General features: G+C 39.0%; 1 protein-coding gene across 1 annotated transcript; it reads right to left on the bottom strand.

The window, feature by feature from the left end:
- Nucleotides 1–398: 398 nt before the first annotated feature.
- On the bottom strand, nt 399–9,816 carry cog2 (component of oligomeric golgi complex 2). Its single transcript, XM_037783182.1, has 18 exons — nt 9,650–9,816; nt 9,324–9,485; nt 7,332–7,397; nt 7,163–7,243; nt 6,751–6,854; nt 6,307–6,415; nt 5,845–6,024; nt 5,601–5,725; nt 5,299–5,425; nt 5,054–5,193; nt 4,705–4,766; nt 4,475–4,626; nt 4,145–4,330; nt 3,905–3,977; nt 3,273–3,415; nt 1,905–2,044; nt 1,526–1,709; nt 399–1,176 (listed from the first exon to the last, which is right to left on the bottom strand). Exons 1-18 carry the CDS (start codon nt 9,704–9,706, stop codon nt 1,078–1,080), a joined length of 2,190 nt encoding a protein of 729 aa, XP_037639110.1. The 5' UTR covers nt 9,707–9,816; the 3' UTR covers nt 399–1,077.
- Between the last annotated feature and the right edge of the window lie 3,842 nt (nt 9,817–13,658).

The following is a 13,658-nucleotide window of genomic DNA, read 5'->3' on the forward strand; positions in this document are numbered from 1 at the left end:
TTTTTTTGGCAAACTATGACTTTGGGACTTTTTGGGATGATTATGACTATGATAAAACTATGACTTTTTGCTATTTTTTCAATAAACTATATTATGCCTTTTTTATTTTTTTCGATATACTATACCATGATTTTTATTATTTTTTCGACATAGTATACTATGACTTTTTTTACAAGTGTCAGTGGGGTCTTGCTTTTGATGACCTGAGGAACAAAAATCTAAAACCAGTTATTCAAGGCTTAATTTCAGTTTTCAAACACCACAGTTGACTTGGATTTAGAAATATTTGTGGTTCATCAATCTGTAGCATTTGTTGGTAGTCGAGGGGAAAAGACGGATGCAGTGCAAACCTGTAGCTAGCTAATGACCTTATATTAAAACACAAATTCAAGACTGTATCAAAGGTTCTTTTTTTTATTCGAGAGTTAATTATGTTAATTATATTATACAACTTTGATTTCAACAAAAATGTACATGTTACACACTAACAGACTTCTTTATTTGACATGAATCCTTCACCAAGTAGCTGAAATTAGACCAATATTGTTTGATTGACATTCTCTCTTCACAACTCAGATTTGATACTCTTGTTGTGCCACATTCTGGCCCAACACATATAATGAACTGTAAAATAATTTTCTATAGATCAGTGCACATCACCAGCATCAGGTATCACTCATTTTGTGGAAAACATTTCCTGTACATAGTGCCATGCAGTCCCTTTTATTCACATTGCCGACAGCAGAACCAATAATGATCCAGTCTCACTCACGCTGTAATTTCTCTGCTGTTTCAGCAGTTTTTTTAATAACTGATGACTGTAAATTCAGATTGAATGGAATCAGTAGTAGAGGTGAAATGCTGCCCCCTATTTCTTTGGAGCAGGTGGCTACATGTTACACATTGCACCTTTAAAGTCTGCATTAAATGGAGATGTTTTTGTACAAAAGGATTCCAGTAGTGTTGGTTCTTAATTATTATAAACTGTTACCAGGCCATGACGTGTTTATTTTTCCTTCACAAGTCTTCAGGCAATGCAGCATGTTAATGGGTTTCACTTTCTATGGAGTCAACATTTTACTGGTTCTGTTCAGCGAGCTCTCGGGCCTCCCTCACCAAGTCCATCAGAGCGGAGAACATGGAGATGTCACTTGGCTGAAGACCCATCTTCTGGATCTGAGACATACAACAGTACAGAGCAGTGTAAGGGAGGATAATCAAAGCATTTCAGATGACACTGAAATTTAGTTGCAGTTACTTCAGCAGTGTTTGTCTACAGTTTGTTTGAGCATGGTTTGTCACATGTTTAAGAAAGGATGGGTACCGAACACACACATATACAAAAAGCAATTATTTAGTAATGAAAAAGAACTGATAAGAGTATTGATAAAGAACCGAACCGATATGGAGTATCAATAAGAGTAGTAGTATCCATAAAATCCTAATGATACCCATCCCTATGTTTAAGTATGTGTCTCTCCACACACGTCTGCATGTGTTTGAACACTCGTCGAACGCCACCTACCTGTTCCCCCAAGTATTCCACATCCAGTGCCAGTTGAAGTCGGATCTTGCTGTCATCTGTGGGTGCACCGTTTGCTCCTGCCGTGGTAGTCGTGCTCGCACCTTTTCTGGCTTGTTTCAATCGCTTCAGACTCTCCTCCATCTTTCTCACTGAGCTCAGCACCTCTGAGATGGTCTCATAGTACCTGAACAAGATGGAGAATGAAAGTGGGAAACAAACTTTGTGGGTTGCAGCTGGAAAGATTTGTAAAATGAAATAAATACAACTCTCAGAAAGAAATAGTCTTTATCCTGTAAACGTCATAGGCCATACTTTTTAATTCTTCAAACACTGGTAATGTATCTGGGTCTATTTATGTTAGCAGGTGTGTGCATCTTACCTCTGTGTGCAGTCAGACAGTGCAACTCGCAGCCACTCTTGTGCCGTAGAGGGGGTGACCAGCCCCGTTGAGTCAGTCAGCAACTGATGTAACGGGCGTAAGGCGTTGTCCATGTAGGCGGAGGCCCGCACCGGCAGATCCTAAACACGTTGGTAGTAAAGGTACAGTACATGTTTTAATTTGCTTGTGCTAAGGATTGCTGTTGGTAGAAAACTGAATTTGACGTTCAGCGTTCATATTGAAGATGTCCAAACCTTTCTGTCACAACAGCACCACCACTCACTGTGTGCATGAGAGAGAGAAACAGAGCGTTTCTCTGTTTCTTTATTCCCAGTATAAAACAGCACTTTATTATCCAAAATTTGTTTTATTCTGTTATTAATTTTGTTGTTTATTATTTGTTGTAGCTTACAGTTTAATGAGGTAAAGCAATTATAAAAATTAATAAATAACAAGCACTCTGTTCCTTTATTCCCAGCGTAACTAAAACACGTTATTATCCAAAATTTGTTTTGAACATTTACGGAGACCTAATGTCCTTCTTCTACATAATTACATTATTTAAATGTATTAATTTTTTTGTTTGTTTGTTTGTTGTAGCCTACAGTTTATTGATGAATTTTAAAATGTAAACTATTCCTTTTCATTCTGTAATGAAGCAGCCTAAAGCAATTTTAAAATTGATATACCCTATAAACTGAATTTTAAATAGTTATTTTGTTAAGTCTTACTTATTATTTAAAGAGAAAGATGAAAATGAACAACTTAACTGCTCCATGAAATTACATCTTTGCATCTGTTGCTGCAGGGGGAACAAATTCCCCCCCTGGCGGTTCGAGTGGGTAATTGAATGTTGGCGGTTCAACGGGTTGACAATAAATTCTTGCCACAAGTTCAACTAACTGGACAGGAAGTCCAGTAAGTGGACCTTGACTTTTCTTGTAAAACTGCCATTTCCAAGGTCAGTTATGAACATTTAAGTTCAATGATGTGCTTCACATACAAGAAATCTCTTTAAAATGTGCCCAGCCTTATACTGAAGCATCATTTAGTTCACTAGTATGCTGTGTTAGAGTGAATAATAATGTTGAAATTGAATGCCATTTATGTGTTAACATGAATCATGACTTGATTATCATCAAATTCTGGCCAGTCAATGCATTTCAAATGGTTAAATTCTGACCTTTAATTATTGTATTTCCATCAGTAAAAACTATTTAGATGCCACAACACGGCTCCAAGTGTATTAGCCCTCCAAGAGCTCCCAATGTGTCCTCCAAGATATGTTACGAGAGTATAATATTATATGTATTATATAATGAAAAATAGGAGAAACACGTACGTGTGCATGTTTGCAGCTTCACTGACCTTATTAGTCCTGCGGTAGAGTCGAGGAACCTCAGAGGCGCTCTTCAGGAAGCGGCAACTGCGTTCAGTCAGATGCTGGGTCATCCGGGTATTCAGAGTGGGAACGCTACTTGACAGGCAAGTCCTGGAGTCCGTCAGAGCATCTGAAACAGAAGAGAGCACTAGTAAATGCAAAAGTAAACACACGGTCTGAGTTAGCCTGGTGCTAAAGCCGGGGGCAGAGAGCGCGGAAGCCAAGAGTCAAGGAACGATTCGATTCCGTGACTGAGATGTTGTCTTTGAAGATGTCATGCTCAAAAAGCCTGTTGGGGATTGAATGGTTCCATTTTTAAATGTCAGTGATCACTGGCATTTATGTGTTCATTGCTCTGTGTCTCTTGGCATGTTTTCCATAAAAATAAGACCACAGCAGATATAGTGCAATAATCCCTTCCAATAACAAAAGCTCCTGCAAAATGATTGGAGTTCCACTAATATTACAGTTTCTGTTCAGAGAAACATTCAATGCTTCAGGTGTTAAATACTACTGTCATGAAATCCTCCCTCTTACTCATTTCCTGTCAAAACATTGCAGAGTAAGATCAAGCAAACACTGTGAAGGAAGAGAAAAGCTAAAATGACTTCCAGCTTACCTTCCACAATAGCAAAGTTTTTGAATCCGATGGCTTCTAATCGCTGTCTGACCATTTCTGACAACTCTGGTATCTAAGAGAAAGACGAGCAAGCTGTCAGTGTGGAAACAATCAAGTGGAAACCATTAGAAAAAATGATCAAAAAGGGACGTGGTTAACCCCTTAAGTATAAAATGTAATAGATGTAAGAAAATTGGAACAACATATGTAAATATATGTATTTAGTTTGTGTGTGTGCACCTGCTCCTGCAGCTTTTGGATGTCGGCTGCAATGTAAACCAGCTGTTTGGTGGACAGGGTGGCAGGACTCCCACTCTCACTGCCGCCCTCATCCATTGACGTTCGGCTGGAGGTGGAGGAGGCCGAGCTCGGCAGAGGCCTGATTGGCTCTTTAGTCACTTCAGGGGCTGGAGTCTTCGTCAACACCTGTGCGGACACCGATCAAGATGAGAAACAAGAGCAAGTCATGGTAGCGTGGCTATTCATTTACATACTTCTTTGTTGGAATTACTGCTGTTAAAAATGATCTTTAAATCATTACAGTCCTTCACTGGTTTATTTTAAGTTTACCTCGTCAAGAAACTTGGCATATCGTGCGTAGAGCTGCAACGTGAGCTTCCAGAAACGATGAGCCAGAGGTGACAGGTAGACTTTGTCTGACCAACATCTCATTAGGCAGGACCACAACACCTCAGATACCTGCAGGTGGTACACACTGCCAGCTGGACATGAACAGACACATAGTTAGTGCGGGTTAAGTATTAGGTAAACACTGGCGTTCATAATAAATAAATGCCTACCTGGTGCTGCCACAAGTCCATCACTGATGGCGTTCTCCAGAGTCCCTGCTATCTCCTTGTATCTGGAAAAACAAGGCAAAACAATCAATGTGTTATCAGCTTAATCAATTCTGATATGCACGTGCTTATGACTTGAAACTGCACTGTGTGCGTTGGAAATTATGGACTTTCTAGAAAAACCCAAACTGTGCAGGTTTGTGTTGTGAAATGAGGTCACATGTCCTGATCTTTACAGTGTATGTGCGTGTTTGTCGGGGCGGGAGGAAGATTGACAAACGGGCACAATGAGGGGGGTGTAATCTATAGGCTGGAGTATCTAGAGTATAGATCATATTGAGGTAATATGCACCGTAGTTGAAAGTAGACAGGCAGGTTCCATTTGTTGTTGAAGCTGGTATATGAGGGGTGCACTCTCAGTCTCTTCACACTGGCCTGCGAGCTGCACTGACGCTCAAACCTCCGCGCAAACTCCATACTCGCGCTGTAACGCTAGAAAAGAAGATAAAGAGTCAACAGAAAACACACACGGGTGAAACTACTCAACTTTTACTAAGTGAATGCATACACATGCCAACTGTGTCACTCTGGCTGTACCTCGAAGAATATGTCCGGGTTTCCAGGGTTGAAGAGGTAGGCCAACCTCTCCTCTATCCCTTTGATCATCTCTGGCCACACAGAGTTCACCAGGAAGTCATAACCTGGCACTATGTCAGCTTTGTCACTGAGGAGAGAGGGAACATCAGCACATTCAAAATATGTTAGGATGTCAAAGTTAACGCGATAAAAATGCGTTAACGCAAATTAATTTTAATGCCACTAATTTCTTAAATGCATTAACACAACTTGCAATTATTTATTAACTTTAGATGAATTTGCCTCCATGATAATATGAATACCTGGATATGGCTCCTCCAGTCACCTCTCTAAGCAGTCTACAATGATGAGGAACAAACTCCAACAGTCTAGAGTACATCAGCTGGAGGCCATTCGGACTGGACTTCACCACCTCTTCTACTATCACCTAAAACAAGGAAAGTAGAGGAGAGGATATTCTGTCAAAATTATCAATTAATGTCTTCAAAAAAAGCAGACATTTTCTTGGATCTACAGTTTATTAAAATATGTGTGGTACGTGTTTACCTGGTCCATGTATGGCTTGACCAGCACCTGTCCTACCAGGGCTTCAGCATCTCGAGTCTTGTCTATGGTGGCGTACGTCCTCAGGCAGTGACGCACCATGTCCACATTGGTTGTTTGCAGACCCTCGATCAGCACGCCCTCCAGAGACTGCTGCAGCATGGAGGTGATCCCGGCGATGCGCTGGCAGAGGACACAACCAAGTATCAGAAATATCCCAACGGAGTATATTCCAGCAAACACAAAGACCGAGAGGGAATCAATGTGAAAACTAGGATCAATTATTTTGGAGATCTTTTCTGTCTCTTACCAGAAAGACTGCACAGAAGCTGATTATCTTTGTCAATTAATTACAGGACTGATGGACTGACAGAAGAGCAGCCAGACAGACAAACTGACTCATTAACTGAGTGGCTATTAATTTACCAGTTATCTGACTGATTGATTGAACCCATTAACACTTACAGGTCTGACTTTGTCCAGTAGGGGCATGCCTTTGCTCTGCACAGCGTGGAACTGCAGCTGGTTGAATTCTGTAGCAATCCTCTCCAGGATCTGACCTGCTAACAAGGGACTGTACACAGACAGACGGACATGACGTCAGACACAAAGGCTTAATACTACATCCCTGCAGGATCAAGCTCAAAATATTTGACCCTCTGGTGTGCTCAAGATTACAAAATAGAAATATGGCTTTTCACACTGCAGCTCCAAAAACAATGGACACACAAATTTGTAACCAGGACCTTCTCTTCCTTATTATTTCTCTATTGATAGACATCCTATTTGTGATACCTGGTTAGGCCGAATGTTGAAATGCAAATATTACTTGGTAAATAACCTGCCCACATTCAACTAAGTTATCTACCAAGTTGTGCCAGTGGGTTTGTTAGCGTGTCAGTTTCCCACCTGCTGGTTTCTAGGGAGTTGGATTCCTTGGAGTTCTGCGAGTGGAGGATCTTTTCGATCTTCTCCACTGAGCGAACCACCTGAATCAGCCTCAATACACACACCTGATGGATGGGACAATAAAAGGAAGATGATAATTAAATGAGATCGTCCCACAACTGTCTACTTTTTGCACATTATCTTCTTCATTAAATGTTAGAAAACTAGTATAGCTATAAAAATCATTTAAAAACAGGTTAATCATCTCTATGGCACCAAACATAGCTCGTCAAAGCGACATTACGTTCACAATTTGGCCTGGACCTGCCATGCTAGACTGTCACAGAGTATTGTAAAGCCTGGTGATTATAAAATATATTTAATGATGAATACAAAATATGACAAATTCAGACAGGAAGAAGAAGAGCCAAACCTTTTTTTTCTGCAGATCTTCCTGTTTGGTTAGCTGGTTGTCTATAGCCTGAATCACCTCACTCACACAGGACCGCAGACTCTGCAATAGATAACAGCATGAAACATGCATGAACCCTCTGTGGCAGTAATTCATCAATGCTTACAGTATATACAATCAGAATACATACCATAACCTCCTCTCGTAACTGTCCCAACGGCACAGAAAGCTGATTGAGGGCTTTGTCCATCCCCACCTGAGACAGCGGAGCAGAGGTCTGAGATTAGAAACAGTCTAATCTCACACTATCAGATTACTTATAAAAATGAAAACTATGTGGTGTGCTCCCTTCCATTTTTCAAGAGCACATTAAAAGGATAGTTTGGATGTTTTGAAGTGGGGTTGTATGAGAGACTTATCCATAGTCAGTGTATTACCTACAATAGATGACGGTCGGCACGCCCCCAGTTTGGAGAAGCAAACAGGATTACCAGCACAGCAGCAAAGCAATGTACTGCTGTGGATGGGGGCAGCAGCAAAACATATTGTAGCCACCTAAAAGAAAGGCCCACTTAAAAAACATCGATATCCGTTTAAGTGTACGCTACATTTAGAATATTTTCACCTTGCCGTCAGACAGCCCTTTCCGACGGGGAACTGAAGTGGTTATCTATGCTCTCTTCAAAGTCACGAGACGCCTTTGACAAAAACAGTAATTCTTCCTCGCAGAACACTCAGGAAGTTGCTAGTCTATCGCTGCCTCGATCGGTCAGTTACCAGCCGTGACAGCGACGCTGGTTTTGTTTTCACCTTGTGGGTCTGTGTGTGAGTTGCCAGGTGTTTATATTTTTCTGTCTGCGGACAGATTTTGTCACCTCGATAGCGTCACAACCACGTGACATGCTGTCACGAAACTTTACAGGCGTGTAGTTTAGATCAAAATGAAGGTTGAGTTTGAAGATGGGTGTGGTCCGAGCAAGAGTGCCGGAAGTAGGGGGGTAAAAAGTGGACGTTGCGGCGGGTGTGAGCCCATCGCAAGATGGTCTCTAGTTTGTTTTTATTATTGTGTGACTTTGGTGAATCCGAATTATTCCTTTAAAACATGAAAATCACACAATAACAAATACAAACTAACCGATCGAGGCAGCGACTCCTGTGTTCTGCGAGGTAAAATTATTGTTTTGTCAAAGGAGTCTGGTGGCTTGGAAGAGAGCACAGATGGATATTACGGCTTCAGTTTCCCATCAGAGAGGGCTGTCTGACAGCAAGGTAAAGCAAGGGAAAATATTCTAAATGTAGCGTACACTTAAACTGATACTGATCTTTTAGGTGGACTTGGCTAAAATATGCTTTGCTGCTGCCCCCGACCACAGCAGTACATTGCTTAGCTCCTGTGCCTGTATTTTCCACCTGCTTCTCCAAACTGGAGATACACACGCAAATTAAAGGTCCCATATCGTGCTCATTTTCAGGTTCATACTTGTATTTTATGTTTCTACTAGAACATGTTTACATGCTGTAATGTTAAAAAAAACAACGTTATTTTCCTCATACTGTCGGCCTGAATATACCTGTATTTACCCTCTGTCTGAAACGCTCCGTTTTAGTGCATTTCAACGGAATTGCGTTGCTAAGCAACAGTTTGGGTCCACGTTTACTTCTTGTCAGTTGATGTTATTTACATACACTGCAACAGGAAATAAACTGGGACACATTTAGAATGTTTACGTTTAAAACTGTCAAATGATCTATATATATATATTGTATATTTGTGACATCACAAATGGACAGGAAATCCTAACGGCTTGTTTCAAACTCACAATTTCTGAATACGGGCTGTGTGTATTTCTCCGTATATTGAGCATTTTGATAGTTTAACAGTATTTATAAAGCACTTAAACCTGCTTTATAATAAAAATGACATGAAAATCTCACTTTTTACAATATAGGACCTTTAAGAAAAAAATAGTATTGCTGTGGTTTACTGCACTACAATTTCTTTATATCAACTAAAAGCAATGACCAGAGCATACAACTAAATATTTTAGCTGATACTCATCATGACAGTTAAAGTTCAAGCTTGCCTTTTAGACATTATAGGATCATATTTCTTAATAGACCTGGACATTGATTTATTAATACCCTCCCCTGTTGACTAGAAGCTGCTGGTGGAAGAACTGACCAGGTTGGTGGAGAGGTTAACAAAGTCAGCATAGTCCTTGTTGATGAGCTCCACCATGGCTGTCTTCAGCAGCTTATAGTAGAGCTCCAGGTCCTCCCTCATCTCCTCCAGCTGGACCTGCTTCCTACACTCAGCCACGAACTGGTCCACGTCAAAATCATCCTGTAGGCAGAGAGAGAGAGAGAGAGACAACAAGATCAGACAAAATCATCCTGCAGACAGAGAGAGAGAGAGAGAGAGAGACAGACCAGAAGCATACAGACACATTGAGATAACACCCAGAACATGGAGAGAGAGAAAGTCGAGTTAACTACAGACTGTCTTACCTTCATAAAAACATCCTTGTCGAAGCACAGAGAGTCTGGTCCCTTTGGTAGATTCATGTTGGATTATAAAACACAGATAAAGTCAGAAGCCTCCAGCTGAGCTAGTTTAGTTTAGCTGCTGCTGCTGCTGCCAGACTTCCGCAAACATGGCACGAGCACCAACGAAGAAGACCACTAGCCAGGTTCCAGTGATACTACACCGCCCTCTAGAGGCAGGAATATGTAAATGTACTGCAAACGAGAAAAAAGACATAATATTATGAGAATAAAGTCATAGGTTTACGAGAAAAAAAAGTATTATTATGATAATAAAGTCATAATATTATAAAGTAGTCATTTTACGTGTTATTTTCTTTTTTTCTCGTTATATAACAACTTTTATTCTCGTAAAGTTATGACTTTATTTTCGTAATATTATGACCTTGTAGCTTGTTATAGGCTATACAGTATACCCGCTTTGTTTTTTGAGAGAGAAGTGTGAGGATTGTTTAGGGCCTCCAAAACAACATGTTAAAGGGACTATTTGTAACTTTGTACGCGCATAAATGTAGCGGGTCGTCACACATGCGCGCTCGCATATGCGCGTTCGCGTGTAGCCGCTGTACACTCCTCCTCTGCCTGCTCGCCTTCACTCAGACAGCTCAGCTCGCTCCACCTCTAGACGTGAACGTGCATTCACTACACACTGCAGAAGAGTTAGTTTAGCTCTGAGAATATCTAGTGAATGTACAGTGGACGTTTGTGCAGAAATAACTGCTGCAGCTCCTCCAGACCAACAGAGGTTTTCCGTGTCTTGTGAAGTGACGGAGCTCTACAGAGATTTACGTTGTCTTCTCGTTACCGACCGGGTGCCGGTGTCTCCTCTGCTCTCTCCGGCTGCGGGCGGAGAGAGCAGGGAGACACGCTGCAGAGCCCCGCTGCCTCAGCCTGCACTTAGGCAGGAAATGCCAACACTAGGATCAGCAGTGATTCATGGAGAGAACTTCGTCTGGTCAGCTAACATTACTGCCAAGCAGCTGAAATATAGAGTGATATTGTGCTTTTAGCTGACGTGTGTCGCCTCACTGTTTTGAGTGATGCTCGTTCAGGTATATTGAGAGCGAGCAAGCGCAAGCCCGACGCTGACTTTCGTTGATTTCACGGCCACAGGTGTCGCTGTTAAGAAGCATTTCTGAAAGTTACAAATAGTCCCTTTAATCTCTGTCCAACAAATAAAGGTCTCTGGGCCTAATCAGTGAAAATAAATTTGCAAAAGTAAACACCTGAAAAAAATGACAAGCAATAACAAAGGTCGAGACTGAAAGTTCATTCTCGACCTTGGATAGTTGACAAAACAATCTCGCCACAAGGTCCATTCGATTGCTCTTCTGGAGCTTTTGATTGTAGGCCTATCATATGAATTTCACCAGCAGATTGAGTTTGTGCAGTTGTCGTGGTATAGTAGATTTTCATTTTTTTTTTATTTATCTCAGGACTTTAAGGACCTCTCGCCCCTGTTGGCTTAAAAGTTGACACTGAAAGTTCATTCTTGACCTAGGGAAATCAAGTTGAAAATGAGTCAAATAGACCTAAAAAATCCATGTCAAGATCCATGACAACTGAGCAAATGTTATCTGCTAAGGAAGATCTTGTGATACTGCAGCATCAAAAGCTCCGATCAGCTATTAAATAGACCCTGTGATTATTTGTTTTAATATGGCAGGTGTTTGTGAAGACTCAGTGTGCAAAATATTTCTTAAAATTTGTAAATACACCCTAAAAAATGTGACCAATGGTTACTTAAAAAAATTAAGGCAACAAAGTGACACGTAATATATTTGAATAGATTTTACTGCTACAAATTTGATTAAAAAGTACTGAATAAATTAATTACATTTAAACAAAAATAATTAGTAAATACAAATTAATTTCCCAAGGAAAACTGATTTATATTTACAGAATATCTTCGTGAAATTGATTTATATTTATTAATTATCTGGGTGAAATTGATTTATATTAATTATTTATCTTGGTGAAATGAATTTATATTTATTAATTATCGGGTGAAATTGATTTAGATTTATTAATTATCTGGGTGAAATTGATTTAGATTTATTGAATATCAGGGTAAAATTGATTCATATTTACAAATTATTTTGGAGAAATTGATTTATATTTACTAATTATTTGGATAAAAATTATTTGGATTCACTAAATAAAATACATTATATCTACTAATATTTTCACACATTGTTGCTTGAATCTATTCAATAATATTGATTGTCACTTTGTTGCCACACATTTTCTATGTCTAATCTACTCAATATCATGCCTTTTTGGTACCACAGATCACAATGTATATGATGGTGATGGTGATGATTATTATAGCATCCTGAAAAAAAATAGGCAGGATTAGTTTTATGTTTTATTAACATTTTATTATCATAACTTCGATCCTGCCATATGCTATCATTTCCTGTGTCCAGCATTTTTTATTCTAATATTATATTACCATTAATCAGCATAATTTTTCCACATTTAAGCTACAACAAGCTCCCATCACCATCAGCCGCTCCTCTTTAAGTTTGGATGAGCATCTTATTGGATGACAGGGGTGTCAGGTGATGCATCAGCAGCCACTATACTCTCTCATCATCAAATGGACGGTAATCCTAACGGCTTGTTTCAAACGCACAATTTCTGAATACAGGCTGTGTGTGTAGTGTATTTCTCCGTATATTGAGCGTTTTGATAGTTTAACAGTGTTTATAAGAGCACTTAAACCTGCTTTATAATGTAAAAGACATGAAAAAAATCTCACTTTTTACAATATGGGACCTTTAAAATTTGTAAATGGGTGATATGGTGGTGATTATTATAGCATCCTGAAAAAACATAGAATATTGATATATTGATTTTATTGCTTTTTAGGGTAAACATTTTTTTTCCATTACCTCTATCCTACCATACTATCATTTCCTGTGTCCAGCATTTTTTATTCTAATATTATATTACCATTAATCAGCATAATTTTTCTGCATTTAAAAGCTCCAGCAGCTCCCATCAGCCTCTCCTCTCTTAAGTTTGGATGAGCATCTTATTTTGTATATTGTATATTGGTAGAAATTCAATTTTTTAATTCTTATTTTATTCTAACGTTTTTATCTATTCTTTTGTTATTATACTGTTTATTTGCACCAACAAAACCAGAGCAAATTCCTAGTGCATACCTCTTACACCTGGCAATAAACACGATTCTGATTCTGATTAGGCTTATGTTTTATGATTTAGATTTTATTGCTTTTTAGGGTGAACATGCTATCACTTCCTGTGTCCAGCATTTTTTATTCTAACATTATATTACCATTAATCAGCATAATTTTTCCACATTTAAGCTACAACAAGCTCCCATCACCATCAGCCGCTCCTCTTTAAGTTTGGATGAGCATCTTATTTTGTATATTGTATATTGGTAGAAATTAAATTTTTTAATTCTTATTTTATTCTAACGTTTTTATCTATTCTTTTGTTATTATACTGTTTATTTGCACCAACAAAACCAAAGCAAATTCCTAGTGTATACCTCTTACACCTGGCAATAAACACCATTCTGATTCTGATTAGGCTTATGTTTTATGATTTAGATTGTATTGCTTTTTAGGGTGAACATGCTATCACTTCCTGTGTCCAGCATTTTTTATTCTAACATTATATTACCATTAATCAGCATAATTTTTCCACATTTAAGCTACAACAAGCTCCCATCACCATCAGCCGCTCCTCTTTAAGTTTGGATGAGCATCTTATTTTGTATATTGTATATTGGTAGAAATTCAATTTTTTAATTCTTATTTTATTCTAACGTTTTTACCTATTCTTTTCTTATTATACTGTTTATTTGCACCAACAAAACCAGAGCAAATTCCTAGTGTATACCTCTTACACCTGGCAATAAACACCATTCTGATTCTGATTAGGCTTATGTTTTATGATTTAGATTTTATTGCTTTTTAGGGTGAACATGCTATCA

This window comes from Sebastes umbrosus, chromosome 10, assembly GCF_015220745.1.
Source record: "Sebastes umbrosus isolate fSebUmb1 chromosome 10, fSebUmb1.pri, whole genome shotgun sequence".
Classification (NCBI taxonomy): domain Eukaryota; kingdom Metazoa; phylum Chordata; class Actinopteri; order Perciformes; family Sebastidae; genus Sebastes; species Sebastes umbrosus.

Excerpts from the sequence above, each read along its gene's own strand:
- cog2 (XM_037783182.1), bottom strand. The coding sequence starts at position 9,706 with ATGAATCTACCAAAGGGACCAGACTCTCTGTGCTTCGACAAGGATGTT. Across the intron at positions 6,855-7,162 it reads AAGATCTGCAGAAAAAAAAG|GTGTGTGTATTGAGGCTGAT; the intron begins GTTTGGCTCTTC and ends CCCATCCATCAG. Across the intron at positions 4,627-4,704 it reads TGGACTTGTGGCAGCACCAG|CTGGCAGTGTGTACCACCTG; the intron begins GTAGGCATTTAT and ends GTTCATGTCCAG.